The sequence below is a fragment of the Branchiostoma lanceolatum genome, chromosome 2, assembly GCF_035083965.1.
Source record: "Branchiostoma lanceolatum isolate klBraLanc5 chromosome 2, klBraLanc5.hap2, whole genome shotgun sequence".
Taxonomy (NCBI): domain Eukaryota; kingdom Metazoa; phylum Chordata; class Leptocardii; order Amphioxiformes; family Branchiostomatidae; genus Branchiostoma; species Branchiostoma lanceolatum.
This window is the reverse complement of record NC_089723.1, coordinates 17,686,109-17,711,152: the sequence shown is the minus strand read 5'-3', so window position 1 is coordinate 17,711,152 and position 25,044 is coordinate 17,686,109. Positions and strand designations below refer to the sequence as shown.

Below are 25,044 nucleotides of genomic sequence, written 5' to 3'. Positions count from 1 at the left end.
TTTGGTGAAGAATTTAAAGATGTTCTGGAAGGTCTGGATTCAATACACCTGCTGTTAGGCTATTACTTTCTGTAATTTGGGTGTCTCCAAATACAATGATATTTTAGGAAATACACACAGAATGTATCACGCACAGCCTGCTTGAGGACACAGACACGTCTGCACTTGATTTGGCGGAGAATGTATTGCCAATAAAAAGGTTGACTAGGATCACATCGTTTAGGGAAACTTGCCAGTGCTGACTTAGACTGTACTATTCCCAGACTGTACTATTCCCATACCCTACTCTCTAATCTGGATTCAAAGAGGGAAACAAGAAAATATGAATACCGAAATACTCTTTATAATTTGTACTGCAACATCTATTGCTCCTTGGATACTGAAGAGTATCAAGTCACCCAAAATGAAAGATCAATCTGTTCAAACAAATCAAACATCACTTTCTGTGAATCACTGATTTTGTAATGGAAGGCAAGTTCAACTTAAGAGCAAAGCTGAAGGATGATGTGGTACACTGTTATGATTTTCCATCACATACCTTAAATATACATAAACATCGTTAGCAGACAGCAAGCCCTCAAGCACCTGTTGTGCTGTCTGTAAAACTGCAACCAACTGAAGGCTCTTCAAGGGTTTTTAACACACAGAGTTCACAATAAAAGGAGGGGACAATGAAAAGCTGCTGTTGTTTAGAAGGGTGTGCCTAAACACCTCACCTAAACTCATCCGAACTCATCCGGGTCTAATATGCAGTGCACATGGGGCAAGGACTTTATGTGATGCTCCAGATACATTGTCAATGTAATCATGAATAAAAACTATGCAGCAAGTCTTAAGCATTTACCAGTTTTTGCATATTACTGTACTCCGCTGGTTCACCTAAATCTGCCACTTTGGAAAACAGTGGGTTTGCGTAATCTCTAGTGCAGCACCCCCAAGGTATGGACAGTCTAGATATACAGGAGTACTTTATACTGGGGGACATTGGGTTGGAGATCTGTTCGGACGTATCTTTTCAGGGTGGCGGAATTAAGTACCTTATGTGGGATTATGTTTGTAAACCACTAAATGTTACATAAAAATGGCATGCAGGCTATGAAGAACCTTGCTCATAAAAGACATTGAATTTTTCAGAAACCCCATTTAGACCCCACCGGAACTGAAGAACAGTTGTTAGGCTGGCTCCAAAAATGTCTCGCAAACTGGATTCTTCCAAGATTCCAGTTTCTCATTATAGTCTGCCTAAAGCCCTGAGATGTTATGAATGAAATTTTCTATTCAGTGTAAATGATATTGTGCTTAGTTAACTAAGTACACAAGAAAGATTCTTGAAAATGGCGTAGAAAGAAAATAGCTAATTGGATAGGATCTGAGATCCTCCCATAACTAATGTTACATGGCTCTAGCATAGATTTTTTTTAAAAACATCAGTCGGCAAACAGCGCTCCTTCTCAGAGTTTTCGGTTTTGTGCTCATTCTTTGCACAGTAGTTACTACAATTAATCTTCATTTAGCTCAGGTCTGAATGAATGGCCAGTCTGCTCCAGAAATCGATCCTAACAAACCTATCAAAACTGGGTGTCAGTTGCTGATCTCCCTGCTGGGCTTTCCTTAATCCCCCTTAAGGGACTCTAGGGGGAGGGCATCCCCTTGGCATGTCCCCTTGGCACACATTTACCAAGCTGTGAGTGGAGGGTTTAAAATAGCAGAGTCTGATCATGTACTGGGATGATGGACAGGCAACCCTGCCCCGAGGGGGTCTCAGAGGTGGCAGCATCAACAAGCGTGAAACCACCAAGTTGTGGGGTATTCCACAACAATGCAAGGACTGGTAGCCCAAACAGTGGCATTACTAAAACAAACAGTCGTCCAAACTGACTGATGATCTCACCCAAGACATCGGCATGGCAAACCTCTGGCCCAGGGCACGCAAACCCCCATCAAGTCTGGCTTTAATAAAAGCAGGGTGTCCCAGGCTCGCCACACCGTGGATCACATGTAAATACTAATTTGAGGCAACAGAGCAACATGTGCAAAGGTCAAAAATGCGGCACGCCGCTCTGCACGCTGCGGCTCTCGCCAGAACCACAGACACATAGTTGAGAGCACTGCCCAGCCAGCGTCTGGAATATACTGTCAGGTTTGGAACCATGTCCTGCAACAAAGGAAGTATGTGCGTCCTGGCATGGGGCCTCATGCTTGTCCTCACCTATGGAACATTGTCTAAAGCGCAGACAGGTGATTTGGAAACCACTGCCGACACACAGGAGGAGTCATGTTCATGTCGGGAGCTAAGTGCAAAGCTAAACCAACTCGAAACCTTCGTGGAAAGACTTCACGACCAAGACATTCAGCTTTCTACAGAGATAGCGAAAATGTACCAACAGCTTGCCGAGTTCGACCCAACAGGTGTGAACGTTGTATCCCCCGGTCAAGTCCAGAATGACGAATCTGCGGACATCGAACAAGCTACGATGAAGGTAGGTCAACTGGAGAAGGCACTCCAGGGACAGGCGACGATGATCCGGAAAATACAAATCGTACAGAAGGACGAGGAGAGGAAGGGCCGGCATGTGAGGAAGCGGATAAAGCAGCTGATACAGAACGACACCGTCATCGACCAGCGCATCCGCAGGCACGCGGCGGAGGTCTACACGCTCGACCATCGTATGCAAACCTTGGAGGGACAGGTGACTCAGATAGAGGATGAGGTCATCACCATGAACAGTTTCCAGCAGCCGATCACAAAACCTGGATTTATCGGTGACAACAGCATTGGTCGGGAGAACACTGTGGACACCCACGGGCCACAGATGGAACTTTACCATGCTGCCTTTGAGGAATGGGAGGAAATCCAAGATGAAGAGGACGTCTTTACAGAATTACCAAAGGAGGACGTAGAGGAAGAAGTGGAAGAACTGTTTGAGGAGCCCCCGACTGCCCCTACCCAACCACCTTCCCACAAGCTTCCAAAAGGTATGTGTCTGCTTTAGGTTGAGAGGTTGTGGCATTGACCACTTTACCCTCATAATCACCAATCAACAAGTAATCCATTCTGAAGAAAAAATTATTACTCTGATCCCAGGGTGCTGATTGTTGCAAGATGTTTCCTTCTCAAGCAAAATGCGATTTACTTCCTACGTCCGGAGTTGACTCGGACCAGTAGGCAAACAGCAATTGACACATACAGCTCTGACATACCGGCGGTCTTATTGCCTCAAATTGGAAAGTGTAAAGGATAGTTTATCTAACTATGTATGTCAAGGTCTATTTTAAAGGCAGTAAACACTCCTTGTCTGATCCCAGTGACCTCCAGTTTGATAAAGTCAGCTTGGACCTTGATTTGTCAGTTTAATTACTAAGTGATTAGTACCGGGAGCCCCTGGCTTATACTTGCTGCCTACTGCAAAGTGAGGCATGGCAAAAGCTTGCGGCAATGCCAGGAATCTCCAGCTGGAATCTGCCATATCAAACGCATCATTTGGACACTTATCCATCGATCATTCAGCGGATAAACATAGGCTTTAGAATCCGAGGGCTTCAAAGCTGTCATTTCACCCAAGCTTGGACACCCTACTACAGACTATATCCCACAGAGAGAACTTAAAATACACCGCTAAGCCCCTCCACCTCAAGAGGTGGAAAGGTTATCTGACTGTCCCACTTGATCAGAGAGGATGCATGTTTGATTTGATGCAGAGGGAGAACTAATGCTTTCAATGGAGAACTAATGCTTTGCATGTGGGCTGGGTAAAGTCTGAAGTAAAAGGACCTGAAAGTAGGTTACTAGGTGACTTAATATGAGTTAGAAAGGGGGAAGGTATTGATACAGAAAATATTGATATGTTTACAAGACCATGATCGGTTGAAATGAAAATAAGGGATTGAATAGCAAAACCAACCATATGCATGGGCACCTGTTAAAATAAAAATGGGAAAGATTCTGTCTGTAATATTCAACTTATTCAGATCAACTCATCTCACTTTTGGGTCAACCTTGCATATTATGTGTGAATAAATCTTATAAATTTGAAATCTCTAATACCTTATGAACAACTTTCAAATAGTTTGATCTTAATTTTGAACAACATACACATTCTACTTTTGATGAATGCCAGTAGTATGAGGCTATGACATATGAAGTAGCACCTCAGAAATCTGGTACTATTTCCACCAGAACAAGTAGGAATCCCAAGCCTTCCATGTGACTAGCAGTTAACCCGATACAGCTTACGAAAATACCTCTTTGTAATGTACCTATGTTGTAAAGAGTTGGAGCTTCAGTCTTTAAAACAGAAAGCTCGTAAACCCACCACAGGTTTGGCTTTACGAGCTACAAGATAGTCTGGTTCAGAAATACCCACAATAAAAACATAACTCTTAGCATCTGTACATGGTGATAAAAATGATTTCGAAATCCTAGTATCCTGATACATTTCTGAAATGTTGTTTTCGTGTTACATATGTAATGCTATGCAAAAGAGAAGCCGTGCCATAATATGAAACGTATCGTTCCATTATCATACAATGTATGTATCGAGTAATGATATTAGATTAGTACACTAGTATAAATAGTCCGTAGTTGTTACTATTCCATGTTATTTGCCATACATTGTACCTGATGCAATTGTTGGGCAATAAACTTGACTTGTAAAATCTGGCAAAATTCCAGTTCACCACATTTACACACTAGCACATTGGAGGTTAACTAATGTAGATGTCAGCAAACTTGTGGTCACGTTGAACACCAAAGTTGACACTACAGGCAGGGCCAACAGCAAACATACACCTCTGTATATGTCTTATTGTCAGCTACTGGGCAGAAGTCAAAAGAAAAGTGCTTCAAGTTCAAACTTCAAGGCTATCATATATACCATGGAGCCTGATGTTGTTAGAGTTCTCTCAGAGTAGCCAAGTCTGTGCTGTAATTCTTCACCTCTTTAACCAAGTCAGATGTCTGTCGTTACCTGTTACTTACACTCTTTCAAAAGAAATGAAAACCTTTTTGGGCACTATGGTATAAGGGTTCAAAGCCATCTGTGTCCAAGATGTGCCCTGCACATAGATGTCAGACACCGATTCAAGACAGCCCAGAAAGGGCAAGAATTTGGAAGGAATGGTACAGTCTTCACCTCCCTGACAGTGAGAGATCCTCGGGGTAATTTGTCTTCTTTATTCTGGGGCTGTTCTGTCTGAAAATGAGGCTGCGAGCAAGGCAAATCACATTTAAAATCACATTTCGTGGCAACCCTGGTTTAACCAAATCCATCTTTGTAGAGAAATCTTTATTGACACGACAAACGTACAGCAACTTTCGCAAGGTCTTCTACAACTATTCATGCAAACAACAACAATGGTATATAAAATGATTAACCTAAGTACAAGTATATGAATACTAGAAGAGAGGGGTTTAACTTTCCTATCTTCTTAGTGCAAATACAACACCATACCACTGTCAGCCTACCCTAGAGTTTCGTTTGTATCAACTCTACTACAGTAAACGGTTAATTTGCGTGTCTTCATCCCTTTATAGCCTCCCAAGCTAAGGGTTTCTAACCTACATGCACATGAAGACTCAATCTGCAAAAATTTGTATGTCATCAAACAAAATGCCCACCATCCTCCCCTCGGGTCATACACCCTCTATTCACACTGTTTAGAATGTATCTGCCAAAGGAATGAACCGAAGCAACCTGAAAATGTTGTTATCTGTGTTTATTTGACAGTCGAGGAGAGGTTACAAACCAGTATAGGCTGAGTGAGTGAGTGAGTGATTTGAGAGTTAAATGGTTCCACTTTCATTTCAGATTGTGCAGATGCGTACCACCAGGGCTTTACAGGCTACAAGCGAGTCTGGTTAAAAAATACCAACAATAGAAGCATAACTCTTAACATCTATACATGGTGATAAAAATGATTTCAAAATCTTTTATTTCAGATTGTGCAGATGCGTACCACCAGGGGTTGAGTGACTCGGGTCTGTATGAGATCCACCCCCTGGGGAGTAACCACTCCTTCCATGTGTACTGTGATCAGGAGGACGAGGGCGGCGGATGGACGCTCTTCCAACGCCGCGGGGACGGGTCGGAAAGTTTCTATCGAGGATGGAGAGCGTACAAGGAGGGATTCGGGCACCTCGAGGGAGAACACTGGTTGGGCAACGACAAAATCAGCGCGGTGACGAAGCAGGGACAATACCTCATGCGTGTGACTTTGGAAGACTGGAGCAACAGCACAAGATACGCGGAATACTCGCAGTTCTATGTGGAGAATGAGGATAAAATGTACCGTGTGCGTGTGGGGAGCTATTATGGAAACGCAGGGGATTCTTTCCCAAACAGCGGATCAAGGTAAATGGCCACAAACATTTTTTCCTGTCTTTCTCAGCCCATGTGTGCAGACTTTCGTTCAGTCAATTTCTTCCTTACCACGTGTACATGTACCTTGGGATGCATGGTCCCCATTATCAGCACTGCTATCTTTTGTAATGGACTGAATAACTGATTCCTGATAGCCCAGTTTGCTCTAATGGGCTTACAGCCTCAGGGAAGCACCCCCTTGCTGATACAGTAACTGATTTCCCACCAGTCGTTACAAGTCTCTGTGTTCTGAGCAAACTTACCAAGTACCCACAATGTTAACAAAGATCTGGACCAACACATAGGCGCTAAGAGAGCTCAATGCTCTTGGTAACAACTTGTCTAATGATTGCACTAAACAGTACTGACCTACATACACATATAGGATGCTGGCACAAAGTAGCTTAAGCTGTCGTCAATCTCTTTAACTAGTTTTCCCATGGGGGGAGCTTGTTTTAGATTCAACATCAGGGCTGGACAACTGTGTGGAAGATGCATGGCAGAAATATTTGGCACACAGCTAGAACATAAGTTCATAACACCAGAAACTCCGACACTCTACCAAAACTGTATGCTGTTATCAAGGACATATGTATGACCCCTCTTACTCAAACTTGTGATCCCATACATGAGGTTTACTGGATATTTCGTATGTACACACTAGTACTCATGTGTTCCTTTCAACAAGTCATATCAAAGCAAAAGATTTATATAAAAATGCTTCTTTAAAAAATTGCCCAATATGAAGACATATATATGTTTTTTTTTTAATACAGATTCAGCACCTATGACTCGGACTATGATGCCAGCATGTACCACTGTGCAGAGCTAAGGAAAGCAGGCTGGTGGTACTGGGACTGCACTCATGTAAGTAAACGTGCAGAAATAGCATGTATACAAAGCTTCATAGCTTCTTGTCACAATCTTCTCTAACACACATGAAGTATTTACGTCAGGTGCTTCATGTGGCTGTTCTGTTAAAACAGATTCACAGGCAATGTCAGATTCTTATATAAAAGAGTGTGTGACACTGACACTAATGTTGTGATGATTGAACTGAATCCTTTAAGTCTTGCATCTACATTGTAAATCTCTTTTAGTTAAACATTCATTCCAGATGACCAAGTCAAATCGAACTATTATTGTAAATACATTTAAGTTCGCGTGGTTTTTATTTCGCGCAAAGTGGAAATTAGAGTGTTCGCGGTGGTTTTTGGTTCGCGGCAGTGCTATAGTCACATACTGCTACAATATTGGACAAAAATGTTTGCGGTGGTTTTATGTTCGCTGTGAAACGGTTGCCGCGAAAACCGCGAACATAAAACCACCGCTAACATTTCTGCATTTACAGTAGTAGAGGGTGGAGGATTAGGGGGAATCAATGTTTACATCTAAGAAACATTCCATTCCAGTAGTCAAACCCAATCATACCCCCACTCGTCTGTGACTGAACATCTGAAACGATTTCAAACAATGTTCCTTGCAATAAGCAAAGTTCTAAAGGGGAAACCTTCATGAAATGACCTCGCATGACCTGATGAAGACTTGTTCCAGACAATAAGATGTCAAACAGAAAACACATGGAAAACTCTGCATTTCCATTCTTCCCATACCACTGAAATTGATGTAGTTTGAAATTTTAGGCATACGCCCAAAAGTCAACAAGGTAAATCGTACTGGAGGGACCCATTTGTCTCAAGTTACTAACTTGTGGTGGTGCCGACCTTGGCAATGATGGAGCCAAGTTTCCACTCCTATCCTCCCACCCCCCATACTGGCTCTGCTTTAACCCTCCAAGTGTCAATACAAATGTCCGTCAAATTGCATGTTGTAACAATAAATGTGCAGTATGGTAATAAACCAGTTAAAACAGAAACAGTGACCTCCTTTGAAAGAATTTGTGTGATTTAGTTATAGTTATTTCACATACACTTGTTCATATTAATGCCAGAATTATAAAAATTAACCTTGAGCTTTCTCCAGTTCTTAATGCAAAACCTGTGTATAATATTGAAAAGGGTATTGTTTGGTGAATTTCACACATATGAGTGATATTTGAGCCCAACTTCTACTTTACTTTAATTCCTTTAATTCAATCACTTATATGCTTTTTCTAAAATAAAACAAAATCTTTGATAAATCTTGAACATAAGAAATATAATTTTTGAGTGACAGGACCTAGAAACAATAGTGTTGATTCTAGGGCCATTTTAGGACTTTTTAAAAAAGCCTTTGCAAATTACCGTACGGGGGGAAATGTTCACAGCGATTTAACTTTGCGATAGAAACAAATTGGTGTGTTCGTGCTGGTTTTAAGTTTGCGGTAAAAACTGAGATGCATGTTTTACTGTGAAACGGGAAATGTTCACCGTGGTTTTAAATTTGCGGTAAAGAGGTTCCCGTGAAAAACGTGAACATAAAACCAGAGCATACATTTCCCTGTTTTACAGTACTGCATGTGGTTTCTCCATCATGAAGCAACAAATTGATGGCTTTGTCCAGCAAAGGCTCTACCAATTAAGTTGATGAATCGTTCCAAGTCGCATTCTTGATGGACCACTTAAATAGTCTGCCAGCAATACAACATACTTTAACCGATACACTTGACCCTTGGACGACGGGAACAGGTTTGCCACCATGTGATATCGTGGTACGGCATGTTGCGCCTCACAAGTTGTGTAAATAGCACGTGCCTACTGCCAAACCGTCTGGCTGCTATGACCTTCCCTCACAAATTAATTTCAATTTACTGGGAGGCCAACTTAGATGTAAGCCAAGGTCTTTGAATTCTCCAGTACATCCCAGCTCCATCATGACCCACCACTACTTATGGGATAAACAAGAGTACTACTTTCACCTTCCCTCACAAATTGATTTCAATTTAATGGAAGACCAACTCAGATGTAAGCCAAGGTCTTCAAATTCTCAAGCACAACCAACTCTATCACCGCCCACCCTACCTATGGGATAAACAAGACTATAGGAGGAGTACTTCTATGACCTTCCGTCACAAATTAATTTCAATTTACTGGAAGGCCAACTCAGATGTAAGCCAAGGTCTTTGAATTCTCGAGCACATCCTAACTCTATCACGACCCACGCTACCTATGGGATAAACAAGAGTACTGCTACGACCTTCCCTTACAAATCATTCAATTTACTGGAAGGCCAACTCAGATGTAAGCCAAGGTCTTTGAATTCTCGAGCACATCCTAACTCTATCACGACCCACTCTACCTATGGGATAAACAAGACTATAGGAGGAGTACTGCTATGACCTTCCGCCACAAATTAATTCAATTTACTGGGAAGGACCGCTCAGATGTGTGAGGGAACAGCTTTTCCAACAGCTTTTCCAACGCACCAGCCTAACTCCAGCATGACCCGCCATACTTAACTGATAAACAAGACCACAAAAGGAGGAGGTCTCTGTGAAGTGATCCGGGCACATTCCCTTTCTATACTTACTACTGTGTTTAGGTTGAATTACAAAGGGAGAGACTTAAGGAAGGGGAAATATTTACAACATAAATACTGTAGTGCTCTGTTCGACCGAGACCTCACAGGTTGGAAAAGTACTAGACTTATTCAATTCTGTTGTGTCTACTTAAATTCACAAAATAGTTTCTTCACCAGACTATACATTGGAGATTTGGACTCCTATTCTTTGCATAGCACAATAGCATTTTAGTCCTTTGATAATGCTGCGAGGAAACAACTTATAACTTAAGTACACCGTGTAATGTGTGTTTCTATCCTGAAAATCAATTAATTCCCCACAGTACTTCAAAACATAGGCCTTTTATTTGCATTGTTCATCACCGGAACATCAAAAAATACAAACTCTCCTATACATATTGAGCCAGCATTGGCCTTACTGTTGTTGACTGGTCCTTCCACCTGCATGTTTTTACACTACTTGATATGAAATGTCTGTGTTATATGTAAATGTCTTTGCTGTTTTTAATATGGGCCCTGGGCCTGATCATGCAAAGAATAAATAAAACAAATACATATAGTAAACCACTTATTTACATTTTTCTATTGCATCTGTAGGCGAATCTCAACGGTATCTACTACCATGGTGGGGACTACGAGGGCGGTTGGAACGGGCATTACTACGTCTATGACGGCATCACGTGGCTCAGTTGGAAGGGCTACTTCTACTCCCTCAAGTCCGTCACTCTTAAAGTCAGGCCAGAGGACTTCGGCGACAGATTCTGATGACAAGGGATATAATAGAAACATGCCATGTTTGATTTCTTAATTATTCTACTATAGTGAGAACAAATTGGTTTCTTGCAGATGTTAAGGTTGGCAAGGTAAGCCAAGACATCGTTGGACTGCCAGACACAAGTTAAGGGAGATGTAGGCATACTTGGGCAGACCATCTAATGGTGAAGAGCAGCATTTCTTGCATTGTCCCTCATTTATAATTATGGACATATGGCATAGCATCACATTTCCTCCGTCTGTCTTGTTTACTCTTTAACATCATGTGAGCCTTTTGTAAATATTGTCTGGCGTCACATTCAATTGTTTTGAAATATGAGCTGTTGGAACAAGACTGGTATGAAACAAGTTGTTTGTCGTGTCATGATTTTTGGCAGACAAAACTCAAATTTCAGAAGTTTCATACAGTCCAAACAATGTTTTGTTTGTTGTGGTTGGTGGTGTGGTTGTTTGTGCATCTATGTGCATGTGATGGCAGGACGGATTTCAAATGTCTTAAAAGAAAGTTGCAGGGGAAAGGAAAGCAGAAATTAGCAGAACAAACTTGAAACTTTGGAGTTGTGTAAAAATTTGAAATGGAAAGGTTTTACAATATTTCTTGGTACTATACAAGTCAATTAGCACTAGTAACACATAGTACAGAAAAAAAGACGGGGAAAACTTTAAGCCCTCGATGAGAATCATCCCATGAAAGCATGGCTGTGTACAGCAGACTGAGAGTATACGGTAGTTATTCTTGACCTTCCATTTTTGCTTCATTCTATCAATAACTCGACTGGGCCCATCTGCCCACAGTATAGAGATTCTTTGTTACCACTGACTACATGTATCAGCAGAAGGTATGTCTGCCATGGTAGGACCAATAAACTTTTCTACAGTAAAACCAAAATAGCGATGAAGTCCACAGTTTTACGTTACCAAATATAGGCAGCTTACAACATGTAGATACCATGGTAGGATTTATGATGGTTAGTGTATATCCAGTAACTTAATATCTTCCCTACTTATGGGAAGGATTCACTGTATGTAGTCTAGTTTGTCTATTTTAAGTACAGTTACTTATTTCAACCAATTTAAGGTTACTTGACATTGTGTTTTATTTACGACTGTGAAATATGTTAAAAAATGCATTGCATTGAGGTGCTAGTACATGTATTGTTGTCAAGATATATCGTCATATACATAATTTTTGAAACATGTTCCGAACATATTGGCATTTTGTCAAGGCAATAGATTTAATACTCAATTGTCAAAGTCTACCGACAGCGTATCTTTGTCATTTCGTAAGGTACAAAGATGCCCACTTGTGAAGCTGAAACGCCGTTAGCTTCTATGAACAAATAAAAAAGCTACATATCTAAACATATCTCTGTGATCAGTGGTACTTGTAAGCTGTGCATGTGTGACTTTACATCCCCTAAGTATCAATAAGCTTATGGGTGTGATTCATGTTTATTAGTTTTTTTACATGTCAAACAATATCCATGCTTTCTTTTCAGTTTTCCAACCTACTACCGATTCCTAAAATCCGTTTAACATTATTACGAGGTAGACTTTCCCCACCCATCCTTCTACTGCTAGGTATGTTAGACCAACCCCAGAAGATACTGCGCTGGCAGAATCAGGGCAGAGAGTACTTCAACTGTCTGAGGAGCATGTGCCTGGTGGGTCTGCACTTGATTAGGCTGCCTGCGATAGGGACAGGGGTCACAAGGAGGAAACTGGCCCCGCCACATGTCTAGGTGTACTGAAGGCATCCTATGGAAGAAGCTGAGGACTGTAGAGGGGATCCTCCTTGCTTGTGGCAGACAGGAAATTGCATCATCCTCTGACCTTTTTCATGACTTTCACCTTCCTCCCATGGTGTAGAGTTTATCTAGTCACACCTCCCACTGCTATCTTTCAACACTTGAGAAGTTACCTGCTATCTATTACTGGTTTGCTAGTCATGTTCACAACTGTAAAATATAATTAACTCTTCTCTTTTAGATGCATAGTAAATCAAATTGAATTAGAAAAGTCTGTGAGAATAACTGTTTCTATTCCATTTGTCTTCAAAAATATCATGATCAAGTGCATCAATGAAAAGTGTATCTAAAATCATCATAATCCTACTTTTGATTGGTCATTAGTGACACTTCAATTTCCAATTCATGCAAAACTTGGTGTCATTGCTTATTCTTCCACATAGTCCAGGTGGTACATATGAGATAACCAAAGCAATAGAGCAGGGCGGTGAAGTCTACCACACATTTTCAAGCAGATGGTGTGAAGGTCAGCAATTACGTTACCCTAGAGCTTTTACATGCATATGGAGAAGGAATGGCCTTGCCCTATATACATGTCTATAGGCTACACTTCTGTTTCCTTGACTCTTCATGTCACAAGACGATTATCATCCATGACCACCAGACACTTCTTGTCTGTGATGACACACACGATGACTTTTATTAATTTTTTCACTTCTTCCCTTGACTTGAACTATCCTTTCACAGCCTTTGTCCTTGAAAACTGATATATCACAAGGACACTACCACCCAGCATGCTCTCTGGATGATTTCATCCTCCAGCAAACCGAACCAATAACACGCTGACCTTCCGCTGACCTCTGTGCCCCATCCCTGACCTCCGCCAGTAGCAACTATCAAGTGATGGCCATGTGTAATAAATCTACAGAGGTCACCGGCTTAGTTCACCTAGGTGGCAGGGGGAATGACACATGTTCACCTCATGTGATGCACTGTCTGGGCTTTAAATACTTACATGTCTGCAGAGAATGCCTGTTACAAGCACAAGTACCAGGTTTGCTTGAAGAGATAAAAAGTGATTTCGTGGAAGGACAATAACATGAAAGGTAAACATAACCATAAAGTGTTCAGAGAGAAAATATCTGATTTAAAACCCTATCATCACCCGCACATTCAAAGGGGGAGGGGGGCGTAATAGATAAAAGAAGATGTAATAGGAGAACAATGTATTTCACAAATTTTGCAAATGGTCACAGTGAATCACACTTTACTATGCTTGCCACTGGGTCATTCATTCAGACAAATCCTGCCTGACCGTAAACTCTCTCGACTCTACTCTAAGTGTTGCCCCCCTCCCAACATCATCTTCTCAGTTCCACAGTTTCCACTGCCATTGGTTTTTGCACAGGAGCATCCTTTTAGTTAAGATGTTACAAAAGGAAGACCTGCTTCTTGGATTGACAAGTCTCTTTATAATCAAATCACCCCCATATCCTGCCACCTGTGTTTGTTGCTGAACAGGGTCTCCGCAAGTCTCAGCTTTCAGTAGGGACAGTGAGAGGCATGTGTTGATACATCCAGACCACAGTAACAACAAACATGTAACTTCAGGATAGGGGCTTCTGTTTCTGTCCCAGAGCGGCAGTAAGCTTCCACACTTGTAGAAAATGTAAACACAGCTTTGAGTGTTGGTATCTGTTAGATGTATAGCAAGGGTTGAATGCCCTCGTGAAATCCTAAAATGACTAGCCTGGGTGCAATCCGATTACTACCGGGGTTTCTACACTTGCTACTCAGAAAATGACAGCCCTGAGTGTTGGTTTCTTGCAACTCATTTCCACAAAAAATCTGTACATTTTTAGCTCTCATAAGGCCACACCGATTTAATTTCTTGGTTAACAGATTTTTTTTAAAATTTGAACAACAAAAAAAATAATGAAAACAGAAGGCTGGGGTGAAAACTTGCACCTGACCCTGTTCACTCCCTGAAATTTTGTGTAGAAAAAAGTACAAACTTTGCTCTGACTGAGATTCTGTTTTCCTGTTGATTTTCCAATCCAGAAAATTTTTTTAAATTCTGTTAACCAAGAAATTAAAATGGTGTGGCCTAAGTAGATCATTTTTTTTCAGTTATTTTGAGGGCTTCAAGGGATCTCTCAAGCGTACAACTAGTTAGATTGTAGTTCTATCAAAAACCTTTGATGTGCCAGGTACTCCTTTTAAGAAGTGATGGAGTACTGACACCTTTTGGTTCTTCTTACAGATGTCCTTAAATAACGTGAAACATGCTCTTGTGGAATCTAATAATTTATATATCTTGTAGCCTCATCTGTCAACAGGAAACTCTAAGAGCAGTCACACAGTGACCGACAGTCTGCCCCTCTCTTCAGGACCAAAGGCTGACCTTAGACCTTTGAACCCTCGCACACTTCATCATTGAGAACACTTTGACCTTCATCTCTCATCACCAGAGCATGACTGGTTTGGTCTAGTGCGGAACACCACAGCAGTATAAGATTGGAGCTGAGGAAGTCCTTTCATGTTCTACAACCAATCATCACTTACAGATGATAACAGATGATCTCTGATGTCTAAGCTACTAAGTCTATCTAATGTACCCATTTTTTTCAAGCCAGAATGGATACACAGAAGTAAATGCAGCTTTTTTCAAACAATGAAAAAGAACAAATGTAAAAAAATCAAAGAGCACATTGTACAAAGGCTTACTGCTGAATTCTCAAGTTATCGATAGTCAGCAAAAAATGTAGATATGAACAAAAGTTTCATAAGGATGTAATAAAGCAGCTTTTAAAGCAGCTGGTCATTCTTGTTTCAGAAATAAAAAGAGGGATTGAAAAGTTACATACCTTAGCGATGAGCTGCATGTTGTACGGCCCGGTCACCTCCAGCTCTCGGCCAATGGCAAGCACGATGGCATGGATCTTCCGCAGTGTCTCTTCATTCAAGTCCTGTTGAAGTTGCAATTATTTGAAATCTCATATCTTAATGCAGCATGGTCATGGAAAACTACAACGAATACCTTCATTCTAAATTGTGAACAAAAACAACTCTCTCCCTATCAACTGTCAGCATTCTTCCCATATTCATAACAACATTTACAACATGTACATGTTAGCTCATGCAACTTATGGCGAAGACAATGATACATATGCCAAAAGATGCCGCATGTCTTGGGGACAATTCTAACTACAATTTGTTTCATCTGAAGTCTTATCAAAATAGTCTGAGTGATAGAAATTTCATGTGTTTTTTTCCTTTTTGGAACAATCACAATCAATGCACAGATGGAAGCCATCCACTGCGGGGAAAGTAAGGCAGCCTTAGTCAGGTATCCAACATTTAAAATCACAAGGCCAAGACCTTCGTGCTATGCAAGCATAGCAGGTCTACAACCTGATGAAACAAGCACTAAATCAAAAACAGACAAGGCCTAAATCTTTATTTGGAGTCTTTAAAACAGGGAGATGTTTGGCCACCATGGTTCCCTGCTGTCTGTAATATCCAGCCTGGTTGGACACTTTGGGTCTTGTTTCCATGAGTCAAGGTTTCTATTTTAGACTTTTGATTTACTGGATAAAAATAACCAATTTGCTGTGCACATGTCATTATTGAACAGGATCAACTTGCAAATTTACACAGTTTAAATACTGGATGAATACTGTTATACTTAAGGGAAAGTTACACTTGTGTATATATCAAGTCAATATTTGAATTTTTTGGCTTAGGTAAAGTTTGCGTGGAAGAAGTTGTTTTTTACTTTGACCCACTGTTGTGCAGCCTGCTTATCAAACAAAAAAATGACTACTTTGGCTGCAAACTTCACCTATTCTTGGCAATTTTTACTCAATTTCTGTATATAAAGACCAAATGAGATACTTCAAGAGTAGGATTTAGGAAGCAGGCTCTAACCTGAGGTGGTGTGACCAGTGTGGCATCCCCAGAGTGGACACCTGCATTCTCCACATGTTCTGACACAGCGATAGCCAGGACTTCTCCATCTCTGGCCACTGCATCCACATCAATTTCCTAACAAGGATAGAGAAAACATAATTGCATAGACAATTCAAAGAAAGTTTCCTTTGGTTCAAGATGTCTTGACTGTTGAAATGGGAAAGAATGAAAACTTGGTATTGGCATCAATGACAGTATACTACATTGTACTTACTGGTAGTGATCTCATAATATAAAAACAAAATTGCCAAATCATCATAAAACACAATCTGTTTTTTTAACTGAAATCATACATGAATCATTTTTTTCTACATTGTACTAGCAGTGATTTTATGATGCAAAAAGAAAAGAAATCATCATAAAATTACTTGTCTTTCAAACTGAAATTATGTATGAATCACTTGAAAATTTGCATTTTACACTTGTGTTCAGCTTTCCTAAAATGTCTTTTTACTGCATTTTATGCTGTGAGTTGATCAGTGTTCCATTGAGAACACAAAAGCACCTTGGCCTCCAGGATGAACTTGGAGATGACAACGGGGTGCTCCCTGGAGAAGGACACGGCGTTGTTCAGGTAGTCCTCCAGCTCGTGCGCAGAGTGGGCCACGTTCATGGCCGCACCGCTCAGGACGTAGGAGGGGCGCACCAGGCACGGGTACCCCACCTTCTCACAGAACTCCCTTGCAGTCTGGAGACATGGAAATATAAGTACAGAAATTATCATTTACATGTATGGGACTCAATAAAATGGCAGTGTTAAATTTGATGCTAATGAAATAAGTGTATTTAAAAAAAACTGGGTTGAAAATGTGTCAGTCAATATAAAACACAGGACAGAAAGTCACAGTAACTGCAAGGTGCAGTTCTCAGACAAAGTGCGAGGTGGCGCTTCTGCAAAGGGCAGCTAGCAGCATTACCACTTTTATGATAAAGCTTAGCTGGACCCTGGGAAATCTAATTCTACAACAGTAGAGACATAGTATAGCAAGCTCACAACTAAATAAAGCAAAGATTTTCACTGAATTTGTCCATTTTTCTTACGTCCATGTCTGTCAGCTCCTTCCACTGGGGCTGTTCGATGCCGATGTTGTCCAGCATACGGGAGAACTTGAACCTGTTCTCGGCATTGTCGATGCCTTCTGGTGATGTGCCCAGGATTCGTGCCTGGAACACAATTATATTATTAGACTTACAAAAGTTTAGGGACACAAAAGTTTGAGTGAATATTGTTGCAATTTCTATTATCAGATCATCAATTTGTGTAAATTTTGCTCTTTTGCAGATCATTAACGTCTTGGTGTTAACGTTTCTCTCCACGATCAACCTCCTATCTATTCTTTCCATATGACCATAACACATAGGAAAGTCCTGAGGCTTTCAATTAAACCATTAGAACTGTGCCAATGTCACAATCTAATGGAGTTTGACAGGATGGAAACAAAACTTTCTGTTAACATGCTTACCTGTTGCCTGTGCAGGTCCATTGCAATGTTGTTGGGCAGCTGCCCTCCCATACACAGGATGATGCCTTCTGGCTCCTCAAACTCATAGATGTCCATCACAGTCTAGGGTGGAAGCAACATCAAAGTCAATAACAGTCATTTATTTCCGACAATGAAGCTAGGACAAAAATGTCTCAAAGTGAATTTTAAGGATAAAAACTGGTTTTCCAACTATATAGTTCAAAGTTGTCAAAATAGTAGTTCAAAGTTGTAGTTCAAAGTTGACAGGTAAGAGTTTTCAAACCTGTTGACCAGTTTACAAACCAGTAAGAGTTTTCAGCACCCTGTGACCACGTCTAGTGGAAAAATAGACATTTAACAAGGACAACAACAAACCTCAAAAGTGATCTCATCGAAGTAGAGCCTGTCACACATGTCATAGTCTGTGCTGACTGTCTCAGGGTTGTAGTTCACCATGATGGTTTTGAACCCAAGCTGAAAAACAGGCAAAGCCACCTCAGTATAACACATCTAGTATCTAGTCATGATCCTCATCTCTATAAAAGCACATGTTCTAAATGGCAGTCTGGTTATCAATGATGTAGTGCTACATCTAGTATCTAGTCATGAATCTCATCTCTATCAAAGTACATGTTCTTAAAGGAAGTCTGATTATCAATAATGTAGCACATGCTCTAAGCAACCTCACTTTTCCATGGCAGAAAAACTTGTGCCTGCACATAGGGAAGAAAGTTAGAATGAGCCAAAATTCTTTGAACAACATTCTAACCCAACTTACTTCTAATCCAAATTCTACCTTCAAAACATTATAAAGATCAGTTTACAACCAGGATAGTACTCATAATGCCAATTAAAACTGTCTTCACAACTTATATGTATAACACATGACATGATGATGAGGAAACACTGAAATAGCAACAACATGATACAAGTAGATTGAAACCATATTCACTAAATTTCATCTGTCCATAATATAGGCCCAACCAGAGAGAAAGGTGTCCTATCCTTTAATAAACGTTCCATTAATAAACATTCTTTATAAATGAAGCCATATTACCTTCCTCAGCTCTCGTATACAGCCCACGGCGCACCAGTCGAACTCCACAGAGCTGCCGATGCGGTACACGCCTGACCCGATCACCATGATGTAACCTCCGGGGAAGTCCAGGTCGTGGGAGGAGCCGTTGTAGGTCAGGTACAGGTAGTTCGTAGAGGCCGGCCATTCTGCAGCCACAGTGTCGATCTGTTTGATACTTGGTACAACACCGTACTGCTGTCGGGCCTTTCTCACAGCCAGCTCAGTGCTAGGGGACAGGAGAAAACAAGGACAGTCTTAAGTATGATTTCTTCAACATGGATTGCTCTGTGAATCTTCGCACACAACATCAGGGGTATTGTTGCTGTACACAAGAACCAGCTTTTGTTTGGCCAACTGTCCTTTACGTCAATAGTGCTTTTGAGAGATTGTACTAAAAATGTGCGGAGACCCTCACCTTTCAATACAGGCAGCGATCTGCTTGTCACAGTAGCCCAGCTGTTTGGCTCTCAGCAGGTTGTCCTTGTCCAGCATATTAGCCTGTGTGGCACAAAATGAGAGGAGAGTTAGGGGAAAGGTAATCATAGGTGTAATGTCTTTAAAAATCAAACAGCGAATTTTTAAAAATATTTTAGCATTTCTTACATAAAAAGTCATAAAACTTTCTTAAACAAAACTGCCAAGAAACACCTATCAGTCACAATGCACCATGCTGTAAATGTTGAAAACTTCATGGAGGTTTATGTTTCATGGACGTTTTCACAGCAACTGACCCCTTCATCGCAAACGGAAAACCACCCCTTGTTCTGTCTTCTGGACGCCTACCCTATTACTTTAACAGTGAACCGCGAAATCTATATCCCCATGAACTTAAAATTTAGTTAAATACATTTACAGACACTTGTAAATAGGAATCAAACAGAAGAAGACAGTATGGAATTCATGTTCTTGTGCCTTGTATACATGACTAGAAGAGGATGGAAACAAATATTTGTACATGTACTGGCAATGTGGACCCCTCTCTCACCTTTGTGCAGAACTTCTCCATTGTCTGAGCACAGTCCACAATGTTTTTGAACTTGTAGAGGAACCACTTGTCGATGCGAGTCAGGTCGTACAGGCGGTCGATGGTGTAGCCAGCTGCGATGGCCTGGGCCACCACAAAGATCCTCTGGTCCGTGGGACTGACCAGCTCCTGCATAAGCAGATGACATCTTTATTGAATACAGTATAAAGTAGAGTGATTCCATTCAGGAGTATGCAGTATAAAGTAGAGTGAATCCATTCAGGAGTATGCAGTACAAAGTAGAGTGGATTCATTCACTTCATTGAGTGCAGTGTTCTCGCCAGCGCCCGTTCTTGTCGTTTTTGTCGCTCATGACGGACAAAATTTTTGCCCAACCCGTCATTTTTAATGGACAAAAATCTGTGTGTAAAGATATCTACTAGTAGACAGAGCTTAGAATTTTGCAAAAACTCCAGAGGATAAGCGGAAGTTCGCAAAGAGGCTCAAGGGCGATCAAGATCATTTCTAATGCCCGCCGGTGACAACCCCAGCAACACACAGAGAGCGCCGTGGTGGTTGCTAGTAATATTTGGTGGCCGCCAAAAACTCGGCGTCATTCGTCGCCCTCCCCACTACAGTTTTGGGCGGTCGCATCTGGCTGACGTTTTTTTTCTGTTTTGTCCCTCTCGGTTCACTGTCAGTTATTGTCATCATCAAAGAAGCCTCAAAATTCAGAAATACTCCTATAGCTATCAGATGACATTTTCATTGAATACAGTTACAGATAGGGATGCGTACCTAAACGCGGAACCGCATCCGGACTAAACTAAACTCAGTGATTCGAATCCGGACCTGAACCGGAATGTGAGTTTAAGTACACATCCCTTAACTGCGCCAAACGTCAAATGAATTGGTGTTAAGACTACACTACCTTACAATTATTTACTGAGATCACTAGCACTGTTGTGTCATAACTTACAAGACAGTGAATAAACCAGACAAGTTTATTTCAATCAGATCTGCAGTTATGCCGTGTCTTTGATAGTAGTCTTTGTTAAAGAGTCTTCAACTTAATTTAGCCAAGTTGCTCGCGTTATGCTGTTATAGCATTATTCAAATATGTCGTGGGATCAGGTTCGGACTTATTACGTCCGGACCTAAACCTAAAAACCTCTGGATTCGAATCCAGACCTGAACATGAACGTGGGTTTAGGTATGCAGAAGTGATGAGCTGCTAATATGGAAAAAAATTATGCCATAGGAATATATGAAATCTACTCATAATTATGCAATCGTGATGTATGCCTTATCTGTGGAACATACATTTTTTGCAAAGTAGTGGCTGCTTCGAAACTGTCAGGAAATCGAACACTACGAAAAGAACTGTTCACATCTGGGCAAATAGTTTGTCAACTTGCTGAGCAATACAACTAAAGACATGAAGCTGCTTTTGCGGAAATTGCTGTAGACAAATTTAATTCTGATGTCTTTCAAATATAACATTTCATCCTCTATATTAAAAATCTTTCTTTTGATGTCAATAGAACTAAAGACATGAAGCTGCTTTTGCTAAAATTGCTGTAGACAAATTTAATCCTTATGTATTTCAAATAACATTTCATCCTTCATGAAAATGTATTGTCCTTTAACCTTTAGCACTCTGAAGTAGCCATTTGGCACCCAATTCCTTATTGCTTACAAAGTTGGGCAGCAGGGAGAAGGTTAAACATTGAAGACTACCAGTAGCCTGACCTTATCTAGATCGGACAGCTCCAGGTCGATCTGGCTGTGCTTTGTGTCGAAGCCGAGGCAGTTTTCGTCCATCATGCGAAGAGCCTTCTGGAAGGCCTCCTCGAACCGCCTGCCCACAGCCATTACCTCACCAACACTCTTCATGGAGCTACCGATCTGGGGAAAATCAAGAAGAAATTATCATTAAATATGATCAGAAATTGTAATACTGTCAGTTATAAATTGTGTTTCTGGCTAATCAAAATGTAGGCCTCTTGTCTTCTCTCTTCGGTAAATCTCCCGTACAGCTTTCTATTTACTTTGTACCTGAACTTTCTCACAATAGACTTCAACAGTCAATGATAATCCTATAAATATTGTGTTGGAAGCTGGAGGACAGAGCTGTCTCCAGGACCCGTCCTTCCGTCCCAGGACGGAAATTTGCTTATTGGGATGGAAAAAATTCAACCCTGTCCGTCCAAAAATATCAGTTTCATTACCTAAAACTGATGAAATTGTATTTTTGTAAGCTTAGAATGACAGATTCAACATTGGAAATCAAAAACATGGGCTCCCAAACAATGAGTGGAACGGAAAAAAATTTAAAGCTGGAGACAGCCCTGCTGGAGGAGTATCTTGAGCATAAGCCAGTAAACAATACAAGATATAGCAAAATTTCTAATTATATCTCATTTTCATGTATAAATCTTAAATATGAAAGGAAGACATGAAGATGGATAACTTGAGAACTTTTGTGTCTTACAGTTTTGCTGACTCTGTTGAACTTCCTGAGGTCCCATCGAGGGATCTTGACCACACAGTAGTCCAGACTGGGCTCAAAGTTAGCCGTGGTGCAGCCCGTGACCGAGTTCTTCAGCTCGGGGAGGGGGATCCCCAGGGCCAGCTTGGCCGCCACGTAGGCCAGGGGGTATCCTGTGGCCTTACTGGCAAGGGCAGAGCTTCTGGACAGGCGGGCGTTCACCTCAATGATGTAGAACTAGAAAAGAAAGCAATGTCATTGATTGCAAACTCACAATTGTTAAAATAAAGGCTTAAATTAGATTTAAAATAAAGGGCTTTGAAAATTTGATTGTCCCTAAAATTGGTTTCTTGTATACCTTTTCCTTTGGGCCATTGACTAACAATCTGTTGTGTTAGCTAGTGTGCACTACCTTTACAAGTATCAATAATAATATCGTATCATTCTTAATGCCATGTATCCATGTTGATATGATAGCAAACTAGGTGAGACTGAAAAATTTAATTACATTTCACTGTTGATTGGTGACTATCAAATGTAACACTGTCAAACCTGTACAACTACAAGTGACCAACTCTACATAACGGCCACCTGGCAAATGTGACCACTTTTTGGTGGTCCCTTAAATAATCATTTCCATTGACACAAGCAATAAGAATCCTGTCTATAGTGACCACCTGTTCACATAGACCAGAGTTTATCGGTTCCCTGGGTGGGCAGGTTTGACTGCAATCAAGTGACTTCAATCTTAACTTTAATCGTAGGAAAGTTATCAGACCTGTTCGTTCTCAGGGTTGAGTGCGTACTGGATGTTGCACTCCCCCACCACCCCCAGATGGCGGATGACCTTGATAGCTGTCGTCCTCAGCATGTTGTAGTCCTTGTTGGACAGGGTCTGACTAGGGGCCACCACGATGGACTCTCCAGTGTGGATACCCAGGGGGTCCACATTCTCCATGTTACAAACCTGAAAAACAAACATGAACTGTTACCTTGAACATGCTTTTGCTTAACACGTTGAAGACAAAAATGTTGTCACGGCTTCTTTTGACTAAATATTGTGAAGGCCACATCTACTATTGAACTGTAATGTTTTTTGTGAAAGGCATTTGCAAAGTGGTGCAAACTGGCACCAATATGTCACCTGAAATAGTGAATGTTTTGAAAAAGATACGCAATTGGCAAATGGCGCAACTGCAAATCTCTTTTTGATGAATCTCAATCATTAACTGTACATTAGTTTTCAATACAGTGGCATCACTGCGATTTCCGATAAAGTTATCTTGTATCTGATTTAGAGTCGGCACCGAGAATGTGACATTCCAGGTTGGCCATTTTGTTTGAAGAGGTCACATAATTCACCTGTCTATTGCACGTCAGTGTGGCTGCAAAAATTTGCAAAGTCGGTGCAATATGGCACAGTCCATTGAGAAACCTGCTTTAGAACTGCAAATCCATTGAACATGGACCAGTAAGCCATAAAAGTTTAACATACATCAAATGTCATAGTCCAACTTCAAACTATTAGTAGTAGTAGTGGTAGTATCCAATATTAATTTTGATTAAATACAGATCAAAATACAGCAAAGAACTTACCGTGATGCAGTTGTCGAAGCCATCGCGCACCACCTCGTACTCCACCTCCTTCCAGCCCTTGAGTGACTTGTCCACCAGGACTTGGTTGGTGTGAGCGAAGGCTGCAGTGGCCAGCTTGGTCAGCTCGGCTCGGTTGTTGGCGAATCCTGAGCCAAGGCCGCCCAGGGCAAAGGCCGCTCGCACCATGACCGGGTAACCTAAACGCTCAGCAGCTTCTACCGTCTGAAAAATAAGAGGAAAAACTTTTAATATGGCATCATTTTGCCTCATGCCATGCAACGTATGCCAACTCTGACTTACATGTATAAGAGGCCTTGAGGAGACCTGTAAAAAACAATTAATTCCCTAAATTTCTGAAATGGGTGAAGAACTGATAGATCTACTCCATAATGTTAACTGATACTCCATAATGGCAGATAGGCTGGAGTGGTCGGAAGTCGTGCATGCACTTGCCCCCCCCCCTGGGGGTCGATAGATGATGATGATGTTAACAATATGGCTGCCTGTAGAGTGTTTTGTTAAACAGCTTTAGAGCCGTCAAGCATAAGTACTACCAAAGTATGAGGTACTTAAATAATAATAGTTTGCAGTAACACCTAGCAACTACTGCATACACGTGCTGTTGCTTCTTAGCCATCCACATACACTAGAATCTTTAACTTGACTTGGAAATATGTAGCACAACTAACCTGGGCTACAGAGTATGCTGCCTCACTGGGTGCAACAAACTCATTGATTTCTGCCATCTTCTTGGCGAAGATCTCACGGTCCTCGGTCATCACAATGGACGACACGGGGGTACCGAGGACGCGGACGTTGTACTTTTCCAGCACGCCCTGCTTGGTCAGCTCCACGCCACAGTTCAGAGCCGTCTGTCCACCGAAGGTGAGGAGGACTCCGTCTGGGCGTTCGCTCTTGATGACCTAGTTTTTTATCATAGTCTTTGGTCAGGTCTCATAACTGCAAAGGTCTGCTTCATGTTAAACTAGGTAAAGATCACAACTCACACACGTCTACAAACTCACGTGTTGTATTGACAGAACTCAGAACTATCTGTACAGAGAAGAAAACTACATCCGGGGTCTTGGCCCCTGGTACCTAGTGCACAGGTGCGTGATACTAAAGGCGGGAAAACTACTA

General features: G+C 41.3%; 2 protein-coding genes across 5 annotated transcripts in view; one reads left to right on the top strand and one right to left on the bottom strand.

The window, feature by feature from the left end:
* The window catches only part of LOC136427689 (multifunctional protein CAD-like), a 50,405-nt gene that overhangs the window by 19,221 nt on the left and 6,140 nt on the right, over window positions 1–25,044 (bottom strand). For all 4 annotated transcript variants that reach the window (XM_066416740.1, XM_066416742.1, XM_066416741.1 and 1 more), the window contains exons 10-23: window positions 24,594–24,827; window positions 23,905–24,126; window positions 23,087–23,275; window positions 22,312–22,545; window positions 21,570–21,725; window positions 19,839–20,006; window positions 19,269–19,351; window positions 18,833–19,079; window positions 18,151–18,249; window positions 17,776–17,877; window positions 17,354–17,476; window positions 16,818–17,000; window positions 16,271–16,387; window positions 15,208–15,309 (exon numbers count right to left, since the gene is read on the bottom strand). In XM_066416740.1, coding sequence (XP_066272837.1) covers window positions 15,208–15,309; window positions 16,271–16,387; window positions 16,818–17,000; window positions 17,354–17,476; window positions 17,776–17,877; window positions 18,151–18,249; window positions 18,833–19,079; window positions 19,269–19,351; window positions 19,839–20,006; window positions 21,570–21,725; window positions 22,312–22,545; window positions 23,087–23,275; window positions 23,905–24,126; window positions 24,594–24,827 — 2,259 coding nt within the window. The remainder of the gene's footprint in view (window positions 1–15,207; window positions 15,310–16,270; window positions 16,388–16,817; window positions 17,001–17,353; window positions 17,477–17,775; window positions 17,878–18,150; window positions 18,250–18,832; window positions 19,080–19,268; window positions 19,352–19,838; window positions 20,007–21,569; window positions 21,726–22,311; window positions 22,546–23,086; window positions 23,276–23,904; window positions 24,127–24,593; window positions 24,828–25,044) is intronic.
* On the top strand, window positions 2,037–11,935 carry LOC136427690 (techylectin-5B-like). The gene is made up of 4 exons (XM_066416745.1): window positions 2,037–2,976; window positions 5,939–6,350; window positions 7,136–7,226; window positions 10,416–11,935. Exons 1-4 carry the CDS (start codon window positions 2,151–2,153, stop codon window positions 10,581–10,583), a joined length of 1,497 nt encoding a protein of 498 aa, XP_066272842.1. The 5' UTR covers window positions 2,037–2,150; the 3' UTR covers window positions 10,584–11,935.

Excerpts from the sequence above, each read along its gene's own strand:
- LOC136427690 (XM_066416745.1), top strand. The coding sequence starts at position 2,151 with ATGTCCTGCAACAAAGGAAGTATGTGCGTCCTGGCATGGGGCCTCATG. Across the intron at positions 2,977-5,938 it reads TTCCCACAAGCTTCCAAAAG|ATTGTGCAGATGCGTACCAC; the intron begins GTATGTGTCTGC and ends CTTTTATTTCAG. Across the intron at positions 7,227-10,415 it reads GGTACTGGGACTGCACTCAT|GCGAATCTCAACGGTATCTA; the intron begins GTAAGTAAACGT and ends TTGCATCTGTAG.